Source organism: Oncorhynchus kisutch, linkage group LG10 (genome assembly GCF_002021735.2).
Source record: "Oncorhynchus kisutch isolate 150728-3 linkage group LG10, Okis_V2, whole genome shotgun sequence".
Taxonomy (NCBI): Eukaryota; Metazoa; Chordata; class Actinopteri; order Salmoniformes; family Salmonidae; genus Oncorhynchus; species Oncorhynchus kisutch.
The window spans coordinates 8,733,839-8,759,330 of NC_034183.2; the positions used below are offsets into that span (position 1 = coordinate 8,733,839).

General features: G+C 45.2%; 2 protein-coding genes across 5 annotated transcripts in view; both read left to right on the plus strand.

The window, feature by feature from the left end:
- LOC109897699 (zinc finger protein 609) overlaps nucleotides 1-8,534 on the plus strand; it is a 189,472-nt gene extending 180,938 nt beyond the window's left edge. For all 4 annotated transcript variants that reach the window (XM_020492218.2, XM_020492219.2, XM_020492220.2 and 1 more), the window contains 4 exons: nucleotides 34-436; nucleotides 1,102-1,440; nucleotides 2,274-2,352; nucleotides 4,074-8,534. In XM_020492218.2, coding sequence (XP_020347807.2) covers nucleotides 34-436; nucleotides 1,102-1,440; nucleotides 2,274-2,347 — 816 coding nt within the window. In that variant the 3' untranslated portion in view covers nucleotides 2,348-2,352; nucleotides 4,074-8,534. The remainder of the gene's footprint in view (nucleotides 1-33; nucleotides 437-1,101; nucleotides 1,441-2,273; nucleotides 2,353-4,073) is intronic.
- Nucleotides 8,535-20,304: 11,770 nt separating this feature from the next.
- The window catches only part of LOC109897443 (GRAM domain-containing protein 2A-like), a 55,572-nt gene continuing 50,384 nt past the window's right edge, over nucleotides 20,305-25,492 (plus strand). The window contains exon 1 of the mRNA XM_031833012.1: nucleotides 20,305-20,555. The gene's annotated coding sequence lies outside the window, so the exon portion shown is untranslated. The remainder of the gene's footprint in view (nucleotides 20,556-25,492) is intronic.

Below are 25,492 nucleotides of genomic sequence, written 5' to 3' on the forward strand. Positions count from 1 at the left end.
TGTCTGTAATGAGATGTTTTGTGTTGTTTTCAGGAGCCTGACTCGCGGCTGTGGCCTTACCTCTACCCCAGCAAATACCCTGAGGCCCAGAAACCACAGGACGTGGAGCGCCACAGGGAAAGAGACCGAGGAGAGCGGGACAGAGACCGAAAGGGCAAGGAGGGCAGGGACGAGAGGGCTCGGCCCAAAGACCCCACCCCGAAGGAGGAGAGCAAAGAGGGGGTTGAGCCCCGGTTGTCTTTGGCCTTGGAGGAACACCGGGGGGTGGGAAAGGACCCAAGGGCCACCGCTGGCCACATGCAGTTCTCCTCTCCCATGGCCCAGCACCAAGGCTACATGCCTTACATGCATGGAGCCTACGCTTACGGCCAGGGCTATGACCCCAGCCACCCAGGCTACCGTGGGATGCCATCAGTCATGATGCAGAACTACCCTGGTAAGAGTTAATGCTACTGCTAACAGGATACAGTACATTCGGGAAAATATTCAGACCCCTTCCCCTTTTCCACATTTTGTTACGTTTACAGCCTTATTCTAAAATGGATTAAATGGCTTTTTTTCCATCATCAATCTGCACACAATACCCCATAATGACATCACAATACCCCATAATGACATCACAATACCCCATAATGACTTCACAATACCCCATAATGACATCACAATACCCCATAATGACATCACAATACCCCATAATGACTTCACAATACCCCATAATGACATCACAATACCCCATAATGACATCACAATACCCCATAATGACATCACAATACCCCATAATGACATCACAATACCCCATAATGACTTCACAATACCCCATAATGACAAAGCGAAAACAGGTTATTTAGATTTTTTTTACAAATGTTTTCAAAATAAAAAACAAGTATCTTATTTATAGAAGTATTTCCGAATGCACTGTACATACAGCTATGCCATTGGATTGTTCAAATCTGTATTATGATGATGTACAAAATTGAAAAAATAAATAAATAAATAATGAATGAACACTGATATGCATTTATTTTCATGTTTGTTTGATTGTAAATGGGAACACTTAATGACTCTGGTGTCATGGTGTTTAACGTCCTCTCTCACCGACAGGGTCCTACTACTCATTCTCCCCCTATGGTAGTAAGATGGGGCCGGGCGAGGAAGGCGGCGAGAAGGCAGCGCGCGCCAGCCCCACGGTCAGTGGCAAGTCGTCCTCCGAGGCCAAGGCCCTGGACATCCTTCAGCAGCACGCCAGCCAGTACAAGAGCAAGTCGCCCACGGTTGGCGACAAGACCTCCTCGCATGAAAGGGAACGGGAGCGCGCTGTGGCCGAGCGCGAGCGAGACTTGGACCGGCCGCGTTCCTCTCCCTCACAGCGCATCATGCCTTCCCATCACCACCTGGGCTACCCGCTGCTCTCGGGGCAGTACGACCTGTCCTACGCCACAGGTAAGTGATGGCTGGACGCCCGCCTACAAACAAGCTTAAGCACCAGGACACATCTCAGCCTACAGCGTTGGCTAGCTGCTCAAATAGAACGCACAAGGACACATCTCGGCCTACAGCGTTGGCTAGCTGCTCAAATAGAGCGCGCAAGGACACATCTCGGCCTACAGCGTTGGCTAGCTGCTCAAATAGAACGCGCAAGGACACATCTCGGCCTACAGCGTTGGCTAGCTGCTCAAATAGAACGCGCAAGGACACATCTCGGCCTACAGCGTTGGCTAGCTGCTCAAATAGAACGCGCAAGGACACATCTCGGCCTACAGCGTTGGCTAGCTGCTCAAATAGAACGCGCAAGGACACATCTCGGCCTACAGCGTTGGCTAGCTGCTCAAATAGAACGCGCAAGGACACATCTCGGCCTACAGCGTTGGCTAGCTGCTCAAATAGAACGCGCAAGGACACATCTCGGCCTACAGCGTTGGCTAGCTGCTCAAATAGAACGCACAAGGACACATCTCGGCCTACAGCGTTGGCTAGCTGCTCAAATAGAACGCGCAAGGACACATCTCGGCCTACAGCGTTGGCTAGCTGCTCAAATAGAACGCGCAAGGACACATCTCGGCCTACAGCGTTGGCTAGCTGCTCAAATAGAACGCTTTTATATGGCAATTACCGAACTGTGAAATGATATAACTTTGTGAGACCTTTTTCTCCCACCTAAAGTCATACAGAAAAGAAAACATTAACAAAATATAATCCGTAACTTTGGTGTATTGACTAAATCTGGAGTTATGAGTATATGGAGGTGTATCTAACTAGTGGCTCTTCCTTCACAGGTCTCTCTTCATCAGCCATAGTTGCCAGTCAACAAGCCTCCTCCCCCTCCATGTACCCCCCTGCACGGAGATGAGAATGGTAAGGAGGAACCAGATCCTCCAACAAATGAACAAACTGACCCTGCTTACACACACACACACACACACACACACACACACACACACACACACACACACACACACGTTTCTTCCTGATGTTTAAACATGCTCTTTGATCCAGAATAGTGTCAATATAGCTACACTAAATGGCTACACCACAAAAGTATGTGGACACCTGCTTGTCAAACATCTCAATCCAAAATCGAGGGCATTAACATGGATTTGGTCCCACCTTTGCTGTTATAACAGCCTCCACTCTTCTGGGAAAGCTTTCCACTAGATGTTGGAACATTCCTGCGGGGACTTGCTTCCATTCAGCCACAAGAGCATTGTGAGGTCGGGCACTGATGTTGGGTGATTAGGCCTGGCTCGCGTTACAATTAATTACAAAGGTGTTCGATGGGGTTGAGGTAAGGGCTCTGTGCAGCCCAGTCAAGTTCTTCCACACCGGTCTTGACAAACCATTTCTATATGGACCTTGCTTTGTGCACGGGGGCATTGTCATGCTGAAACAGGAAAGGGCCTTCCCCAAACTGTTCCCCAAAGCACAGAATCGTCTAGAATGTCATTGTATGCTGTAGCGTTAAGATTTCCCTTCACTGGAACTAAGGGGCCTAGCCCGAACCATGAAAAACAGCCCCAGACCATTATTCCTCCTCCACCAAACTTTACAGTTGACACTATACATTGGTAAAGGTAGTGTTCTCCTGGCATCCGCCAAACCCAGATTTGTCTGTCAGACTGCCAGATGGCGAAGCGTGATTCGTCACTCCAGATAACGCGTTTCCACTGTTCCAGAGTCCGATGGCGACGAGCTTTACAACACTCCAGCCAACTCTTGGCATTGCACATGGTGATCTTAGGCTTGTGTGCGGCTGCTTGGCCACGGAAACCACAGGAAATTGGTGGTACCTTTTTATTGGGGAGAACTGGCTCGTGTTAATGGCTGGAGCGGAGTAAGTGGAATGGTATCAAATACATCAAAACACATGGTTTCCGTGGTTTCCAGGTGTTTGATGCCATTCCATTTGCTCTGTCCCTCCCCTCAGCAGCCTCGTGATGGAAACCCATTTCATGAAGCTCCCGACGAACAGTTCTTGTGCTGACGTTGCTTCCGGAGGCAGTTTGGAACTCGGCAGTGAGTGTTGCAACAGCACTTACAGTTGACCGGGGCAGCTCTAGCAGAGCAGAAGTCTGATGAACTGACTAGTTGGAAAGATGGCATCCTATGACGGTGCCACGTTGAAAGTCACTGAGCTCCTCAGTAAGGCCATTCTACTGCCAATGTTTGTCTATGCAGATTGCATGGCTGTGTGCTCAATTGTTTACACCTGTCTGCAAAGGGTGTGGCTGAAATAGCCAAATGCACTAATTTGAAGGGGTGTCCACATACTTTTGACCATGTAGTGTTTCTCTTTCTCTTTTTTTCTAAGTCAAGAAATAAACGCTTCTGTCTGACGACTAGAAGGATTTCTGGTTGTTTGATGAAACTGCAGTCTATGATGCCCTCTGCTGGACAAAATATGATCCGACATCAACTACATTACATTGAAAGTGTCAGTGTATACAGTATGTGCGGTTATCTGTAGGGCTTAACTACAATGTAAGTTTACAGGCCAATCATCTTGTTGAATGTGGATGTTAAATTCTTAGCATTGCTGTCATATAACTCTCCCCGTCTGTTTTTTTTTTTCCCCACAGGGAGACCTGATTGGCTGACCTCGACCTTGCTTGGAGCCATGTGACTGGATCACACGAAGAAGCCTGCTGCAGAGCTCATTTTAAGACATCAGTTCAATGGTGTTTGGTGTGTTTTTTTTAGTTTCTGCCTGGTTGTTCCGGCTGTTCTGCTTCCTCCTCCCTCCGCTAGTGGGATGGCCACCCTACGGCAAGGCTTCCCGTGGCTGGGTTGAGGGCTCGCCGAGCCCCATCCTCTGGCCGGCCAGCCAGTCACGTGATGGACTAAAAGGTCAGAGGCCTGACGAGGCTGACACGTTCTGATGGAGTGAGGCCTTATCACACGGACGGCCATATTGGAAGTGGAGGGTGCAGATGGGACAGGGGTCAATCATAAATCACTACATAGAGATATGGACCTATAGGACTGATGGCTGACCCTGAGACTCAGCGTAATGGGCTGCAGCTTGACTTCTGGGTTGTTTCATTCATCCACCAAACTACCCACTGACATTTTGAGACATTCATTGCAATGGACCCATTTTTTTTGGGGGGGGGGGGTCGTTGTTTGGGCCAGAGGAGGGGTGACTGAAAGGGGAGCGACTGGTTTTCGTTGTCTCCATCCCTCTCCACCACTCTGGGCTTTCTATGCAAGCCGAAGTTGCTCTTCTCCTTAATACTGACAGAGACAGCCCTCCTCTTCCTCTGTTCAGTTCCAGGAGGACAGACATTCATGTTGAATCTGTAGTTGTTTTGTGTGAAAAGTTATCAATCGCCTACTTGAGTTCATTCAGAGAGTCAAACTATCCGTGTTTGTTGTTTTGTTGCTTTTTATTTGTACAAGGCTTTTTATTTTGGTGCGTTGTTCGTTCCACAGCATTAGTCTCGTCACTATTCATGTTTTTGTATTATTTTAGCAGTTTATTTGAATATTTTTTTTTTTCTTTGTGTCTTGTTGGCTTGACGACCATGTTTCCATCTCACTCTGACCCAGTGGTAAAACAAACTCCTTTGGCTGTTTGTCCCTGTGTTGAACGCTACTGGCCTTTCTGTGGTGGCGGTGACAGCTGTCTCCTGGTTTCCTTTCCCAAAGGGTCATGCAGTTTACAAAGTAGCTCCAATGCATCTGCTCCAGCTCCCAGCTGCTCAGCAAGGGCCCTGGCTTAAAGGGAGAGGACATATTTGTGCCTGGAGGTACTTTGGCTAAGAGAGAAGAGGAACAGAGAGGAGCAGAGATGTACCATCCTGGTGCTTTCCAAGCTGTGACCTGGCAGGTTGCACTAATCAGAGGAGCTGCCTGGACTCTTCAGATGTTGCCTCTAGTTCCATCTTCACTGGGCACTGCAGAGGCTGGAGGGGGAGAGGGGTTCTCAGACAGGCAGGCAGGCAGGCAGGTAGCCCAGGTCGTAAAGTGCACAAGGCTTTTGTTTTGTCTGTTTATGCACACTGTCTGGGACCTACATGGCTATATGAGAACGGTCTGCAAGCCACCGTCTGGCTGTCGCTAGTCTCTCACCGAACTGCATCATGGGTTATCTGCAGTCGTCCCTCATCAATGGACATGTAAGAACACAAAGGGGAAACTCTCTAGAGCTGTCAGAGGATGCTCAGTAGATATGACTGCACTCACTCTCCCTCTGTTCTGGCCTGTAGTGATGGAGAGACGGGCAGGTCTCTCCCTCTGTTCTGGCCTGTAGTGATGGAGAGACGGGCAGCTCTCTCCCTCTGTTCTGGCCTGTAGTGATGGAGAGACGGGCAGCTCTCTCCCTCTGTTCTGGCCTGTAGTGATGGAGAGACGGGCAGCTCTCTCCCTCTGTTCTGGCCTGTAGTGATGGAGAGACGGGCAGCTCTCTCCCTCTGTTCTGGCCTGTAGTGATGGAGAGACGGGCAGCTCTCTCCCTCTGTTCTGGCCTGTAGTGATGGAGAGACGGGCAGCTCTCTCCCTCTGTTCTGGCCTGTAGTGATGGAGAGACGGGCAGCTCTCTCCTGTAATATTTATTCTAGGACTTCTAGTTGTGGAGTGCTGTGTTACTGGGAGTTGGCACATGCCCCTGTTAATTTTTTGGTGAATGAGCGCAATTTCAAAATGGAGTCTCTCCTGCAGGCCCACCTCCTCTCACCTCCCTCTCCTTTCCAACTATCTCTGTCTGTTTGTGTGTGGCTGCATGGTGTAAACATTAGCCCCGCACAATGTCCCTCCTAGTGGATCAAGTCAGATGCACATTGCTTTGGGACACTGTTCCCATCTCCGCCCCTCTCACTGTGGTTTCTGTTTAAAGTGTACAGAGGAATTCGTTTTTCAACGGTTGTCGGACGCTATTGGAAAATGTCCTATGCTTTCTGTCTTGTTAGCCTTCTCCCCCCCACCCCTTTCCATTGTTGATATAATATAAACTGTGGAGTCCAACCCTTCAGTAGCCTCTGTTGTTATTAACCCCTCCACCAGTAGCCTGTATCCCCACTCTTGAAGCCCATGATGCCATTTTAGTCCCCTCGTCACACACGTTCCCAAGCCGCCTCGACCACCCTCAAGGAAAACAAGTCACATTTCAACCTTGTCATTTTAACCCTCATTTGTTGCTCTTGTTTGTTGTTTGTTTTTTGTTTCCATGAGATACTGCTCATGAATGCTTTGTGTTGTTATTACTACCTGCCGGGATAGACGAAGGTTGAGGGCCGAGCAGCTGCCCACAGAGGAGTGATAGAGAGGTAGAACTCAGATTCTCCCACCGCGTCCTCTCTTCTCCTGCTAATGATCCCCATTCATCCTGCCGCAGCCGCACAGCGCCCACTCAACCGCCTGTCTGTAAATCAGTAAATCTGATTCGCCGTGATGCTTTCCTTGCCCTTCATGGATCTGGCGTGCTTTTGAGAGAGCAGCACAGGAAATCTGAACTAATAAATTTGATTTTTTTTTGTGTGTGTGTGTTTTATACATAAATGTGATTTAGCGAAGCCAATGGGAATGACACGTTTGTTGTGGCAGCGGCGGTGAAACAGACCTCAAACAGACCAAAGTGGCGTTTCATTCACCAAGAGATCAGGCCAACGCTATCATGAACAATTATATAGGCCGTGCTCAGAGCACTGCCCCCTGTGAGAGTCCATTCATTCCAGTAATACTCTAATAGTTCTCCTAATCAGACACGTTCCAGTTGAATTACCCTGATAAACACTAACATAAGAGGCCTGTAGGATCCATAATGATCCAGTCACTAGAAAAAGGGGGGGGGATCTCCATTCAAGTCAATGTTCAATGACGTCTGGAATGCCATTCTATTGCTTCTATTTCTATGGTAAGCTCATCGAGGTTGACTTTGGTTCTGTCCTGTCCTGTAGTGATGTCAGTTCATATGTTACTGTTGTATGAATGTTGTTGACGGGTGACCTGGTTGATAAGCCCTACTCTCACCACAATACTGTTGATGCTCAGCCTTGATTGGATGCTGGCACAGATTATATTCCCCCCCCCGCCCCCTGTCCTTTTCTCTGAAGTAGAGGGTTTAGGTTTTGTTTGGAAATATGTCTTGTCATACAATGGGAGAAGAGCCCGTGTTAAAAAATAAAATGCTTTTAACACGTTCTGTATGGAGTGTGATCGGAGGTCAGAACCAGATTATATATTAATACTCATTTAACGGGTCTGTTAAACCAGGACCTCTGCTGGTGAAAAATGTTTATTTTTATTTTTATGATACGCGGAAAAAAGTGCTTGATACATTTTTTTGGGAGGATCGAGTTTGGGGATTCTTTTTTGTTTTTTTTAATACAGACAGAGAAATTAGATAATGATCATACTCCCACGGCAGCCGTTGTTGAGGTGTTGTCTCACTGTGCTTGGGTAGTCTGTCATTCCTTGTGTTACTCCGCCGCGGGAGGACAATGTTCTTGTGGGATTTCCTTTTCCTGTTTCTTTATTCATAAGCCCGCCCCCTAAACCCACGTCCCCTAAACCCACGTCCCCTAAACCCACGTCCCCTAAACCCACGCCCCCTAAACCCACGTCCCCTAAACCCACGTCCCCTAAACCCACGTCCCCTAAACCCACGCCCCCTAAACCCACGTCCCCTAAACCCACGCCCCCTAAACCCACGCCCCCTAAACCCACGCCCCCCTAAACCCACGGCCCCTAAACCCACGCCCCCCTAAACCCACGTCCCCTAAACCCACGTCCCCTAAACCCACGTCCCCTAAACCCACGCCCCCCTAAACCCACGCCCCCCTAAACCCACGCCCCCTAAACCCACGTCCCCAGAGCAGTAGCTCAGTATCAGTCATCGGTACTTGAGAGAAAGATGTTTACAGCTTTTTTTAATTGCTATGTTTTGTTTTGGTTCCATCCCCCTCTTTGCCCCTCCCCCTTTCCCCCCCCAAGGGTTTCTCTCTTATGTAAAGTGTACATTGCCACATGTCTTTTTTTATACAATGCTGTAACTTGCCTTTGTACATTTAGGCGAAAAAATAAATCTTTTTATGAGACAATCACTCCTGTCCCATCTGTCTTGTCTTTTTTTTCTCCACAGCACAGGGAAGGAAAAGGATCACAATAGGTGTTGTTATTACGGTTTATTGCGTCAACGTGATACGGGTTTATTGCGTCAACGTGATACGGGTTTATTGCGTCAACGTGATACGGGTTTATTGCGTCAACGTGATACGGGTTTATTGCGTCAACGTGATACGGGTTTATTGCGTCAACATGATACGGGTTTATTGCGTCAACATGTTTCCCTCTCATGTCAGTCTGTAACCATGTTTCCCTCTCATGTCAGTCTGTAACCATGTTTCCCTCATGTCAGTCTGTAACCATGTTTCCCTCATGTCAGTCTGTAACCATGTTTCCCTCATGTCAGTCTGTAACCATGTTTCCCTCATGTCAGTCTGTAACCATGTTTCCCTCATGTCAGTCTGTAACCATGTTTCCCTCATGTCAGTCTGTAACCATGTTTCCCTCATGTCAGTCTGTAACCATGTTTCCCTCATGTCAGTCTGTAACCATGTTTCCCTCATGTCAGTCTGTAACCATGTTTCCCTCTCATGTCAGTCTGTAACCATGTTTCCCTCTCATGTCGGTCTGTAACCATGTTTCCCTCTCATGTCGGTCTGTAACCATGTTTCCCTCTCATGTCGGTCTGTAACCATGTTTCCCTCTCATGTCGGTCTGTAACCATGTTTCCCTCTCATGTCGGTCTGTAACCATGTTTCCCTCTCATGTCGGTCTGTAACCATGTTTCCCTCTCATGTCGGTCTGTAACCATGTTTCCCTCTCATGTCGGTCTGTAACCATGTTTCCCTCTCATGTCGGTCTGTAACCATGTTTCCCTCTCATGTCGGTCTGTAACCATGTGTTCCCTCATGTCGGTCTGTAACCATGTTTCCCTCATGTCGGTCTGTAACCATGTTTCCATTCATTTCATGCAGATGAATGTAAAAGACGTGGCCAGGCTGATTGAAACATGAAATGCCGGTACAATTTTATAAATGCGGACAGACAATTTGTTCGTTCGACACGGTGCAATAATTTTGGGTCTAAAATCAATTATGCGAGAAATAGCGTTGTAGACACCTTTATGCTCAAATAATGATATAATAACCGTAATGTCGACGTAAATGTGGAGTCACGTGATGACATGTTGCGCTGTCCTCTCACTCCGACTCATCGGGAAAGAATACAGTTTATTAGGCTACAGATGAAATAAGTTATGATGAACTTCACAGGGGAGGTGAAAGAGCAAGGTGATGAGCTTGACGCTCCTTTCTAATAAATATCGATGGTCTTATTCTGGTGACGTCATCATCGATACTTGACTGCCGTTTGACAAAAACTATATCATAATGTAGGTAGTCTAGCCGCACTGTATCGGCGAGCTGTTGGCTAGAGCGCATGTGCAAAGACCCTGAGTGGCCACCAAGAATTTATGGGTCATTCTTGGGCTGCGGTAAAAAATAAATAAAATAAAAAATAACTCGAATAAATGCATTTTCTGAAAACCCCACGACATTAAGTACATATTAAACCTACAAGAAAACCCATTCTCCGATCTCGGGCATTAAAACCCTTGTTTATTATTGTCCATTATTGTCTGATATGGACACCATTTATCTTCAACCCCGTCACAGACAATATGGAAGTTGTCTGAATATGATTATAAAAGATACTTGTTATAACAATCAACATTTACCTAAATGCTCATGTGTCCCCCAAATCAATTCAATTATTATAAATATAAAATGTATGTAAAATTGCAATGTTGCTTTACACTGAAATAGACATGTGTCAGCGGGCTTATCATTTTAAATAAAATCCTTTCCATTCAGAATTGTAACATAAATCTAATCTTCTTCGGATTGTCCTTAAGATTTCACACTGAGCTCAGAAATTACTAAATTCATCTTTATTATTCTTTGCCATTTTATTTAACAAATATTGTCATGTGACGGGGTTGAGACAAAGGTGACGGGGTTGAATACTGTAACGGGGTTGAGACAAGGGTGACAGGGTTTAATACTGTAACGGGGTTGAGACAAGGGTGACAGGGTTTAATACTGTAACGGGGTTGAGACAAAGGTGACAGGGTTGAATACTGTAACGGGGTTGAGACAAAGGTGACAGGGTTGAATACTGTAACGGGGTTGAGACAAATGTGACAGGGTTTAATACTGTAACGGGGTTGAGACAAGGGTGACAGGGTTTAATACTGTAACGGGGTTGAGACAAGGGTGACAGGGTCGAATACTGTAACGGGGTTGAGACAAAGGTGACAGGGTTGAATACTGTAACGGGGTTGAGACAAAGGTGACAGGGTTGAATACTGTAACGGGGTTGAGACAAAGGTGACAGGGTTGAATACTGTAACGGGGTTGAGACAAAGGTGACAGGGTTGAATACTGTAACGGGGTTGAGACAAAGGTGACAGGGTTGAATACTGTAACGGGGTTGAGACAAAGGTGACAGGGTTGAATACTGTAACGGGGTTGAGACAAAGGTGACGGTTGAATACTGTAACGGGGTTGAGACAAAGGTGACAGGGTTGAATACTGTAACGGGGTTGAGACAAGGGTGACAGGGTTGAATACTGTAACAGGGTTGAGACAAAGGTGACAGGGTTGAATACTGTAACGGGGTTGAGACAAAGGTGACAGGGTTGAATACTGTAACGGGGTTGAGACAAAGGTGACAGGGTTGAATACTGTAACGGGGTTGAGACAAAGGTGACAGGGTTGAATACTGTAACGGGGTTGAGACAAAGGTGACAAGGTTGAATACTGTAACGGGGTTGAGACAAAGGTGACAGGGTTTAATACTGTAACGGGGTTGAGACAAAGGTGACAGGGTTGAATACTGTAACGGGGTTGAGACAAAGGTGACAGGGTTGAATACTGTAACGGGGTTGAGACAAAGGTGACAGGGTTGAATACTGTAACGGGGTTGAGACAAAGGTGACAGGGTTGAATACTGTAACGGGGTTGAGACAAAGGTGACAGGGTTGAATACTGTAACGGGGTTGAGACAAAGGTGACAGGGTTGAATACTGTAACGGGGTTGAGACAAAGGTGACAGGGTTGAATACTGTAACGGGGTTGAGACAAAGGTGACAGGGTTGAATACTGTAACGGGGTTGAGACAAGGGTGACAGGGTTGAATACTGTAACAGGGTTGAGACAAAGGTGACAGGGTTGAATACTGTAACGGGGTTGAGACAAAGGTGACAGGGTTGAATACTGTAACGGGGTTGAGACAAAGGTGACAGGGTTGAATACTGTAACGGGGTTGAGACAAAGGTGACAGGGTTGAATACTGTAACGGGGTTGAGACAAAGGTGACAGGGTTGAATACTGTAACGGGGTTGAGACAAAGGTGACAGGGTTGAATACTGTAACGGGGTTGAGACAAAGGTGACAGGGTTGAATACTGTAACGGGGTTGAGACAAAGGTGACAGGGTTGAATACTGTAACGGGGTTGAGACAAGGGTGACAGGGTTGAATACTGTAACAGGGTTGAGACAAAGGTGACAGGGTTGAATACTGTAACGGGGTTGAGACAAAGGTGACAGGGTTGAATACTGTAACGGGGTTGAGACAAAGGTGACAGGGTTGAATACTGTAACGGGGTTGAGACAAAGGTGACAGGGTTGAATACTGTAACGGGGTTGAGACAAAGGTGACAGGGTTGAATACTGTAACGGGGTTGAGACAAAGGTGACAGGGTTGAATACTGTAACGGGGTTGAGACAAAGGTGACAGGGTTGAATACTGTAACGGGGTTGAGACAAGGGTGACAGGGTTGAATACTGTAACGGGGTTGAGACAAAGGTGACAGGGTTGAATACTGTAACGGGGTTGAGACAAAGGTGACAGGGTTGAATACTGTAACGGGGTTGAGACAAAGGTGACAGGGTTGAATACTGTAACGGGGTTGAGACAAAGGTGACAGGGTTGAATACTGTAACGGGGTTGAGACAAAGGTGACAAGGTTGAATACTGTAACGGGGTTGAGACAAAGGTGACAGGGTTTAATACTGTAACGGGGTTGAGACAAAGGTGACAGGGTTGAATACTGTAACGGGGTTGAGACAAAGGTGACAGGGTTGAATACTGTAACGGGGTTGAGACAAAGGTGACAGGGTTGAATACTGTAACGGGGTTGAGACAAAGGTGACAGGGTTGAATACTGTAACGGGGTTGAGACAAAGGTGACAGGGTTGAATACTGTAACGGGGTTGAGACAAAGGTGACAGGGTTGAATACTGTAACGGGGTTGAGACAAAGGTGACAGGGTTGAATACTGTAACGGGGTTGAGACAAAGGTGACAGGGTTGAATACTGTAACGGGGTTGAGACAAGGGTGACAGGGTTGAATACTGTAACAGGGTTGAGACAAAGGTGACAGGGTTGAATACTGTAACGGGGTTGAGACAAAGGTGACAGGGTTGAATACTGTAACGGGGTTGAGACAAAGGTGACAGGGTTGAATACTGTAACGGGGTTGAGACAAAGGTGACAGGGTTGAATACTGTAACGGGGTTGAGACAAAGGTGACAGGGTTGAATACTGTAACGGGGTTGAGACAAAGGTGACAGGGTTGAATACTGTAACGGGGTTGAGACAAAGGTGACAGGGTTGAATACTGTAACGGGGTTGAGACAAGGGTGACAGGGTTGAATACTGTAACAGGGTTGAGACAAAGGTGACAGGGTTGAATACTGTAACGGGGTTGAGACAAAGGTGACAGGGTTGAATACTGTAACGGGGTTGAGACAAAGGTGACAGGGTTGAATACTGTAACGGGGTTGAGACAAAGGTGACAGGGTTGAATACTGTAACGGGGTTGAGACAAAGGTGACAGGGTTGAATACTGTAACGGGGTTGAGACAAAGGTGACAGGGTTGAATACTGTAACGGGGTTGAGACAAAGGTGACAGGGTTGAATACTGTAACGGGGTTGAGACAAGGGTGACAGGGTTGAATACTGTAACGGGGTTGAGACAAAGGTGACAGGGTTGAATACTGTAACGGGGTTGAGACAAAGGTGACAGGGTTGAATACTGTAACGGGGTTGAGACAAGGGTGACAGGGTTGAATACTGTAACGGGGTTGAGACAAGGGTGACAGGCTTGAATACTGTAACAGGGTTGAGACAAGGGTGACAGGATTGAATACTGTAACGGGGTAGACGAGACATCGGTTTCCGTATAAACTAGTTTAATATATAAAATCCCTCCAAGATTTACCCCAAAACATTGCATTTCAAAGTTCAACGTGTCATCAAACTATAGGCCAATTTTCCAAGGGCATTTAGAATGGTGGAGCAGCTTTAACTACAGCACTAGCGTCAGCATGACGATCCTTCTTCTCAGGAACACCATATTCAGATATATTAACATGACCGAAGTCATGGCAACATGTGGAGAATCGCAGGATAAATTTTTCTTTCCGACTCATGGCAAATTAAGTAGATAATAAGTCAAACAAGTTAGAAAGTTGCAAAATGTTCTTTGCGCCAAAATGGCAAAATGTGTAGAATTGCAGAAAATTTACTTTAAAACTCTCCACCTTCAAGAGGCACTAAAATGTTTTGCTTATGATGTGGTGGGGGGGGTCCCCGAACCAAATCTCGCTTAGGGCCCCCTAAAGGCTAGGGCCGGCCCTGTGCATAATGTATCATAGATCCTACTTGTTGAAAATAACGTTTTAGTCGAATGCATACAATGTAATGTTGTGTTACCCCATGTATCCAATAGGGTGAGGATGCATAATGTGCAGCATACCATTAGTGGAAACCAAGACAGTTCTCAGGGCAAGCCTGATTGTAACTAAATACAAGTATGTTTGAGTGGTGTTGGGGACAATTTTAGCTAACCCTACCATTTCCCTAACCCTAAAGCTTTGGTATAAGGGCTCAGAGAAAATAACACAATCATCGCATCACAGGACACACATTTTCAAAGAAATCCAGCAATTTAGCAAGCGTACACAGCAAACAAGTTTCAGTCTTCGATGCGTAGCTGTTTGCATTGTAATCTTTAACCTATTCACCCTAAACCACGTTAATTCTCCAAACATGCCACATTTATTATCCTAACCTGCTACGAAAAGTCACTAATGCTAGTCCAAACAGGCAGATATGCCCTAAAAACAGCGCGTTATGCATGATAGTCAGACCCTCTTTTTTTGTGTTTAGTGGCGTGCAAAAATGTTTTAATTTTAGCTGCAGCAATTCTGACATTTTGCATGGCTTCTGTCCAGTTGGTAACGAAAATGAACTAGTGAGGTAAAAGATTGTGGCTTGATATATTTTTGTTGTTGCGGTAAATGCGCTGTGATTAGTTCATATTGCGAGCCCTCATTTTGTAACGCGTTGATCAGACAATTTTATACAGTGATTTTTGCCGCGATTTGACTGTTTAATGATGAAATAATGCGGTGACTGATTTACATTTGCAAGCTATCGCATAACATGCGGAAAATTTTGGATTTTGCACAAAAACAACAAAAAAGGTGAAATCACAGAATCCTGGAGGGACTGTGTAGTGAGGGTATATTATCATGTTACTATTACGAGTTATGACGCACTATACGTGTCAAATACGTGTACAAGTAAATAAAACAAAGCATTGTAAATGCCCTTATAACGCGTTATTTAAAATGTTACTTACATTCCGCTACTTTCATACATGTTTTACTTCATTGTTGTTTAGTTAGGCACTGATACATTTGGTGATGCAGTATGCCACATTGGCCAGAGTGGGGCTCTAGTTTACCAGGTTATGAGAGCTTGTTCAGCACAGCACCATAATAATGCCATTTGTTTCTCCACTCTCTCAGTGCATTCATTGCACGTTGGCCTAGTTTATAAAAAGTGAGTTCAAGGATATGGGTCAGAGTGTGTTTTCTTAGTCTAGTTGGGGATTTGCCAATAGCCCAGCTGCAGGGTTCTTTTCAGCTTTTTGAGAAATCAGGTGACCAAGCCTGACTGGCTGGGAAAAAAGCAGGTGACCAAGCCTGACTGGCTCAATATAAAAGCGCCATACAAACACCCCAGCCTTGCACACAGCGGTTTCTATGGAAACACGGTTGGAAGAAGGGAGCACTACCAGAATGAATGAGCTACACACTGAAGCGCACAGTCTCAAGAAAATGACTGTTCCTACCGGAGTCTTTGCCTCTGGCTGTATTGAGTGCAATGACGTTTTACTTACCAATTTATAGTTTTGTATTGGATTTGTCCTCATGCGTAGGCTAATTGAGGTGGGTAAGTGTATGGATTAAACAAATTAAAAACGACTCCTTCCCACAGACACATCAATAATGTCAAATCAAATGTGACAGATGAATTACAACCGGTGTTTTAACAGTGATGACAACTTAGCAATTGTGTTGCTAGATATAGCTCTAAATGACACTACAACGATTTTCTCTGTCACACACTCAGTCACAACACACGTGCCTGGCTGCAAAAGTGCGTTGTGAGTGACGTCAGCAGCAGGCGCTCAGCTCGTGCACAGGCAGCAGCAGGCCAGCTGCAATTTCAGCAAATTGCTAATCATTGTTGGCTGACTACTGCAGCAGCAGTAGTATGCGGTCGACGAGACAAACCCAATGAATATAGTTGGTCACGAATGTTTGATCTTGAACAGAACTTACAACATCAATCAACATGGCTCAATCAAAATTGTAGAGAAAAGAGTGGGAGTCTGCACCTGAATTGAAAGGGTTGCTGAAGCCAGTAATTGGTGATGATTGTCTGGCATACTGTGCGTACTGCAGATCAGATATGCTTGCAAAAGCAAAACCGTACAACCCCGCAACGCAGTCTATATTACCACAGTTGGTTTAGAAAGTGGATAACTGCAAAAGCGTAGAAGCTACTATGGCAACGGCCATTAACGGAGCATTGTTCGCTGCTAGCATGCCACCATTTAAAGTATGGCTTGCAAAGCTGCCTTTTCAGATTCTGTGGCAGGAACAAACTTACAAATGCACCGTATCAAGTGCACAGAAATGATTAGGGGAGTACTGGCTCCTTATTTTCTCAAAAGGGTAACATCAGATGTGGGGGATGAGAAGTTCAGTCTCCTTTTGGATGAGTCCACTGATGTCAGTGTCTCAAAATACCTGGATTTGGTGATTCGGGATTTCAGTGCTAAAAAAAATAACGGTTGTGTCCACATTTCTCGGGCTGGTTGAATTGGAGAGGGGGGGATGCCAGATCAATAGCAGAGGCAGTAGCTGAGTTTCTTGAGAAGTGTAACCTTAAAAACGAGAATCTTCAGGGTATTGGCACTGATTGTGCGTCCGTGATGACTGGGATGCACAACGGGTTGCACAACATTTTAAAGGAAGAATATGCATTGCCCAATTTGCTACTAATCCGCTGTGCGTGTGTGCCATTCGCTGTGCGTGCCATCTGCTGTGTGCCATTCGCTGTGTGTGCCATCTGCTGTGTGTGCCATTCGGTGTGTGTGCCATTCGCTGTGCGTGCCATTCGCTGTGCGTGCCATTCGCTGTGCGTGTCATTCGCTGTGTGTGCCATTCGCTGTGCGTGCCATTCGCTGTGCGTGCCATCCTCTGTGCGTGCCATTCGCTGTGCGTGCCATCCGCTGTGTGTGCAGCATCCAAAGAAACCATCCCTAGGAGTGTTGAGTACTTAATCAGGGAAACCTACAACTGGTTTTCTATTTCCCCAAAAACGGTACGGTGCGTACAAAGCAGTGTATTCCACCATTAATTGTGGCCAGAAACCCCTGCAGATCACCAAAGTGTTTGCCACACGCTGGCTATCAATTGAGGCTGCGGTAACTCGTATATTGGGCCAGTGGGAAGAACTGACCAATGCCAGTGAGCATTGCTACATGGTGGTTGTGCTCCACGCCAGGTACATGGACAAGACAACCTATGTCTACCTGACATTCTTGAAATCAATCCTGTCTGACGTACAAGTTGCAGTGAAGTTATTTGAGGGAGGAGCAAACTGATCCTGTCAGGTTTTTGGACAATCTGGTACACCTCTTAACATCAAATTTGCAGCAGAGTAGTCAACCTTATGGCAACAATGGATGTCCTGAAAGATGCATCATCACTCAGTCCATCACCATACCTTCGGTGACCTACCAGTCTTACGCCAGAGGACAAAAAGTTCATTCGGAGACAGTGCATCAACTACATTGTTTCTTTAAGCAAGGAGCTGCAAGCAAGGCTCCCAGACAACCTTGAATCCTTGCGAAACATGGCCTTGTTCAGTGTTAAGGAAACACTAAAGCACAATAAAGACACCACTGAAATGATTAAAGTAGCTGAGCTACTGAAGTACCAGCCTCAAACAAGTGATAAAATTGTTTCCGAATGGAGAAACATCCATCTGTTTAGGTGGGACTCAACTGAAAATACAGTCTGGTTTTGAAGTGAATAACTACACGGACTCTTCCGGGTCAAATCCTTATGAAGAACTGTGCAAAGCTGCACTCGCTGCCCTCTCCTTGCCACACTCAAATGCGGAGGTTGAACGGCTGTTCAGCCAAATGAGTGTGTTCAAGTCAAAGTTAAGAAGTAGAATGTCACTGCACACTCTCAACTCCATACTCCTGGTGGTGGTGTGGACTGAAGCTGGCTGGTGATACCTGTTACCAGCATAAACTACCATTTGTATATTTTTTTATACCTTTGACTATTGGATGTTCTTATAGGCACTTTAGTATTGCCATTCTAATCTCGGGAGTTTCTAGGCTTGAATAGCGCTGTGCTTCAAGCATTGCTAAGAGCTACTGGCAAACGCAGGAAAGTGTTTGAATGAATGAATGCTTACGAGCCTGCTGCTGCCTACCACCGCTCAGTCAGACTGCTATATCAAATATCATATCAGACTTAATAATAATATAATAAACACAGAAATACCAACCTTTGGTCATTTATATGGTCAAATCCGGAAACAATCATTTCTAAAACAAAACGTTTATTCTTTCAGTGAAATACAGAACCGTTCCGTATTTTATCTAACGGGTGGCATCCCTAAGTCTAAATATTGCTGTTACATTGCACAACCTTTAATGTTATGGTCATAATTATGTAAAATTCTGGAAAATTAATTATGGTTTTCACACAGTTCGCAACGAGCCAGGCCCAAACTTTTGCATATACCCTGACTCTACTCACACTGAACACAAAAGAAGTGACACAATTTCCCTAGTTAATATTGCCTGCGAACATGAATTTCTTTTAACTAAATATGCAGGTTTAAAAATATATACTTCTGTGTATTGATTTTAAGAAATACATTGATGTTTATGGTTAGGTACATTTGTGCAACGATTGTTCTTTTTTCGCGAATGCGCTTTTGCTAAATCACCACCTGTTTGGGGAAGTTTAAGTAGGCTGTGATACGATGATAAATGAACAGGCACCGCATTGATTACATGCAACGCAGGACAAGTTAGTTAACCTAGTAATATCATCAACCATGTGTAGTTAACTAGTGGTTATGTTAAGATTGGTTGTTTTTTTATGATAAGTTTAATGCTAGCTAGCAACTTACCTTGTCTCCTTGCAGCCTCAAGGTCCTTTTGACGCTGCACTCGGGTAACAGGAAGTCAGCCTGCCGTAACAGGAAGTCAGCCTGCCGTAACAGGAAGTCAGTCTGCCACGCAGTTTCCTCGTGGATTGCAATGTGATCGCCATAATCAGCGTCCAAAAAGTCAGATTACCGATTGTTATGAAAACTTGAAATCGGCCCTAATTAATCGGCCATTCCGATGAATCAGTCGACCTCTAGTCCGTAATAGTTTGCGAGCCCTGCCAAATCTGACGAGCGTCGTAGCCAGTGTAGTAGGATTCAATCTTATTCCTGTATTGACGCGTTGCCTGTTTGATGGTTTGTTGGATGGCATAGCGGGATTTCTTATAAGCATCTGGGTTAGAGTCCTGCTCCTTTAGCTCAATGCAGATGTTGCCTGTAATCCATGGCTTCTGGTCGGGGTATGTACGTACGGTCACTGTGGGGACGAAGTCATCGATGCACTTATTGATGAATCCAGTGACTGATGTGGTGTACTCCTCAATGCCATCAGGAAGAATCCCGGGAACATATTCCAGTCTGTGCTAGCAAAACAGTCCTGTAGCTTAGCAACCACGTCATCTGACCACTTCCGTAATACGATTCCTTTTTTTATGGTGGTTCCACTGTGTCTTCAGATCATAGGCGGGAAAGATGGAGTCAGGTTAAAACGCACATGATTGGAATTCAAGACAGCTCCTCAGTCTTTCCTCCCATCTGACCACAGCCAACGTGAAGCACGTGGACTCCCCCCTTAGCCATAACCCCCTTCTAATCAGGTGCTGGCTTCCTCCCTCCATCAGTTTTATTATGAAAGGCCCCTTTGTTCCACAACACAGTGCACATGCTTTTTAATATGGGAATGGACATTTTCTGTGTTCTTCGAATTGTGTAAGTCAATTTGCATGTTTTAATTTTCATAATTGAATGAACATGTCGGGTCTAGGGTTTAGCAAGAACCTCTCAGCCCACATAATGTATAATGCCGTAGGCTATCCATATTTGGACTAGGCCTATAGTGCCTAATATTATGTTGTTTAGCCAACATGATTCTGGATAAAAAAATGTATACACAAGATATGAATAATGAGCGCTCTCTGTACGAATGAATGTCAGTGATGTCCTTTGTGCAGGTCCTTGGACCGTAAAGGCTACAGTTAGTAGGACACACAAAACAACGCAGGAGGAAGCGGGAATAAGCCACTGCCCACTGCGCTCGTAGATGCGATGCTCGGCGCAACAAGTCAGCCAGCAGACATTCCATGTGCTCAGTGCTCCTCTGCCTTCGTTTTGACAACTCCGACAACCGCTTCTCCTCTTCCAGTCTTGTCTACCTTTCCCCACGGACTTCTTTACTATCGAAGACGATGATGTGGACATTCGGCCGAATTTTGTCTTCTGTGAGTGCGCCGTGGAAATGATATACTCGACAGCATAGCTACCCGCAGCTTCCGCCACGGTAGGTGTTGTCCACGTCGAGACCACAGACATCGTCATTGAGCGGCAGATTGATTTCTGCTTCGCGTTCCTGGTACTGGATTTGCCCGTTGTTTTTGAAGAACGACAAGTTAATTGGAAGTAGGACAGACATGAGCTGACGATTAGGGAACAACTGATTCAAGTCGGGACAGTAGCCTAACGTTATTATGATTATGTTATTACATAACGATCATAAGGGACGCTATCAAAATAGGTGGAGACAGGTTGGTACTTGGTCATATAAATATGTTTTTTGAATTACATAATGAAAATCTTCAACACTCACGCGACTGTGCTGTGGAGTAGTCTATGCACGAATCCTATCCATTTATAACTATTTATCTTGGACAGGTCGCAGTTGTAAATGAGAACTTGTTCTCAACTAGCTACTAAAGGTGAAATAAATTAAATAAAATTGTTACAAAGGAAACTAAAAACGTGAAAACTGCTAAGGCATTCTTCTGTGCCAACTTGAACAGTTTATTCAGAATATTGAACAAGGTGCGGAGAGCGATAGCGTTCCAGTGTGTTAACAATACGACGTCACATGGCAGCTCAAATCGACTGTACGGTTCTCACACGGTCGTGTCTATTTCGGGGAATGGAAACGTATCACCCAGTATGTGATGTTCCACCCGTGGGTCTGCAAGTTATGTAGTTGGGGTATGATGATTAGTTTACCTCACAGAACCTTGTACATTTAGTGTCTGTCTGAAAAGTGACGACAGGCATGTTCTAATTATAAGACAAATCATCAGTTACAGACAGTGGTTAGTAACGAGACACACTACTATCAGACAGATCATTAGTTACAGACAGTGGTTAGTAACGAGACACACTACTATCAGACAGATCATTAGTTATAGACCGTGGTTAGTAACGAGACACACTACTATCAGACATATCATCAGTTACAGACAGTGGTTAGTAACGAGACACACTACTATCAGACAGATCATCAGTTACAGACAGTGGTTAGTAACGAGACAAACTACTATCAGACAGATCATCAGTTACAGACAGTGGTTAGTAACGAGACACACTACTATCAGACAGATCATTAGTTACAGACAGTGGTTAGTAACGAGACACACTATCAGACATATCATCAGTTACAGACAGTGGTTAGTAACGAGACACACTACTATCAGACATATCATCAGTTACAGACAGTGGTTAGTAACGAGACACACTACTATCAGACAGATCATCAGTTACAGACAGTGGTTAGTAACGAGACAAACTACTATCAGACAGATCATCAGTTACAGACAGTGGTTAGTAACGAGACACACTACTATCAGACAGATCATTAGTTACAGACAGTGGTTAGTAACGAGACACACTATCAGACAGATCATCAGTAACAGACAGTGGTTAGTAACGAGACACACTACTATCAGACAGATCATCAGTTACAGACAGTGGTTAGTAACGAGACACACTACTATCAGACAGATCATCAGTTACAGACAGTGGTTAGTAACGAGACACACTACTATCAGACAGATCATCAGTTACAGACAGTGGTTAGTAACGAGACACACTATCAGACAGATCATCAGTAACAGACAGTGGTTAGTAACGAGACACACTACTATCAGACAGATCATCAGTTACAGACAGTGGTTAGTAACGAGACACACTACTATCAGACAGATCATCAGTTACAGACAGTGGTTAGTAACGAGACACACTACTATCAGACAGATCATCAGTTACAGACAGTGGTTAGTAACGAGACACACTACTATCAGACAGATCATCAGTTACAGACAGTGGTTAGTAACGAGACACACTACTATCAGACAGATCATCAGTTACAGACAGTGGTTAGTAACGAGACACACTACTATCAGACAGATCATCAGTTACAGACAGGGGTTAGTAACGAGACACACTACTATCAGACAGATCATCAGTTACAGACAGGGGTTAGTAACGAGACACACTACTATCAGACAGATCATTAGTTACAGACAGTGGTTAGTAACGAGACACACTACTATCAGACAGATCATCAGTTACAGACAGGGGTTAGTAACGAGACACACTACTATCAGACAGATCATCAGTAACAGACAGTGGTTAGTAACGAGACACACTACTATCAGACAGATCATCAGTAACAGACAGTGGTTAGTAACGAGACACACTACTATCAGACAGATCATCAGTAACAGACAGTGGTTAGTAACGAGACACACTACTATCAGACAGATCATCAGTTACAGACAGTGGTTAGTAACGAGACACACTACTATCAGACAGATCATCAGTTACAGACAGTGGTTAGTAATGAGACACACTACTATCAGACAGATCATCAGTTACAGACAGTGACTTGCGTGGGTAAAATCAATGGGAAAGCCAGAAAAAAAGCCATATTACAACCTATGTATTGTGATAATTGCGTAGTTTGCGCTATAACCTGTTAGTTCGTATGCCTTGACACCATGATATACAGGCCTAAAGGCAGAGACAGTAAGAAGACACAGTGGCAGAATAAATTCAACCACACCTTTTGTTTCGTCACCAAACCGGAGAGCAACATCTGTCCAGTTAAGTCCACAAAGCATATTGCTTGTAACAAACCGTTAAAGGACCTACATCATGGTCAAGCAAGTTAATGTTTCTGACATTTTCAGACCACTGAACAACTATTGATTTAGAACCACAGAGAGTTACTGTAGGTCACAAAGAAAACAGGAGCTGCCTCCACTATACTATACATCAACATTTCAACATCAAATCACCTACACTTCATCTAATACAGTGACAAAAAAATACCAAACACAATTTAGTTCAATGAACAAGTTAAATATGATGTGACTTTCCATGGTGATGTTTTCTCTGTGTGGGGGGGGGTGCATTTTTGCAAGTAGACAAAGATGTTGACTCACCCTACTTGTTGAGAAACACCAATGCCATCCTTCTCTCTTTCATGTTGACAAAACGGTCTATCACTCTGTCATACAGTAACACACTTTTATTTCTTGTTGTCCTAGGCTACCTGTATAAAATGCTTGCTCGCTAACCAAACTTCCATTCATGGGCAATGTTAGCTAGTTAACATTAGCCTTCTGCATCTAGCTACATATTGAACTTCCATCCTCTCAGTCCAGGGGCACAATGTATTTTATGGTTGGATCAGAATTGCCATTATAATCAAATCAAATTGTATTAGTCACATGCGCCGAATACAACAGGTGTGACCTTACAGTGGAATGCTTACTTACGAGCCCCTAACCAACAATGCAGTTTTTTTTAAACTGATTAGAATAAGAAATAAAAGTAACAAGTAATTAAAGAGCAGCAGTAAAATAACAATCACGAGACTATATACAGGGGGCTACCATACAGAGTCAATGTGCGGGGTTAGTTGAGGTAATATATACATGTAGGTAGAGTTATTAAAGTGACTGTGTATAGATGATAACAACAGAGAGGAGCAGCGGTGTAAAAGAGGGGGGAAATGCAAATAGTCTGTTTAGCCATTTGATTAGGTGTTCAGGAGTTTTATGGCTTGGGGGGTAGAAGCTGTTTATAAGCCTCTTGTACCAAGACTTGGCGCTCCTGTACCGCTTGCCGTGCGTTAGCAGAGAGAGCAGTCTATGACTAGGGTGGCTGGAGTCTTTGACAATTTTCAGGGCCTTCCTCTGACACTGCCTGGTATAGAGGTCCTGGATGGCAGGAAGCTTGGCCACACTGATGTACTGGGCCGTTCACACTACCCTCTGTAGTGCCTTGCGGTCGGAGGCCGGGCAGTTGCCATACCAGTTAGTGATGCAACCAGTCAGGATGCTCTCGATGGTGCAGCTGTAGAACCTTTTGAGGATCCGAGGACCCATGCCAAATCTTTTCAGTCTCCTGAGGGGGAATAGGTTTTGTTGTGCCCTCTTTGAGACTGTCGATGAGAATGGGGGCGTGCTCGGTCCTCTTTTTCCAGTAGTCCACAATAATTTCCTTTGTCTTGATCACATTGAGGGAGAGGTTGTTGTCCTGGCACCACACAGCCAGGTCTCTGACCACCTCCGTATAGGCTGTCTCGTTGTTGTCGGTGGTCAGGCCTACCACTGTTATGTCATCGGCAAACTTAATGATGGTGTTGGAGTTGTGCCTGGCCGTGCAGTCATGAGTAAACAGAGAGTACAGGAGGGGACTGAGCACGCACCCCTGAGGGACCCCTGTGTTGAGGATCAGCGTGGCTACCTACCCTTACCACCTGGGGGCGGCCCGTCAGGAAGTCCAGAACCCAGTTGCAGAGGGAGGTGTTTAGTCCCAGGGTCCTTAGCTTGTTGATAAGCTTTGAGGGCACTATTGTTTTGAACGCTGAGCTGTAGTCAATGAATAGCATTCTCACACAGGTTTTCCTTTTGTCCAGGTGGGAAAGGGCAGTGTGGAGTGCAATAGAGATTGCATCATCTGTGGATCTGTTGGGGCGGTATGCAGATTGGAGTGGGTCTATGGTTTCTGGGATAATGGTATTGATGTGAGCCTTGACCAGCCTTTCAAAGCACTTCATGGCTACAGACATGAGTGCTACGGGTCGGTAGTCATTTAGGCAGGTTACCTTAGTATTCTTGGGCACAAGGGACTATGGTGGTCTGCTTAAAACATGTTGGTATTACAGACTCAGACAGGGAGAGGTTGAAAATGTCAGTGAAGACACTTGCCAGTTGATCAGCGCATGCTCGCAGTACACGTCCTGGTAATCTGTCTGGCCCTGCCGCCTTGTGAATGTTGACCTGTTTAACTTCTTGCGTCGAGCAATCCCGTATCCGGGAGCGTAATCATAGCCTCAAGCTCATTACCATAACGCAACGTTAACTATTCATGAAAATCGCAAATGAAATGAAAGAAATATATTCACGCACAAGCTTAGCCTTTTGTTAACAACACTGTCATCTCAGATTT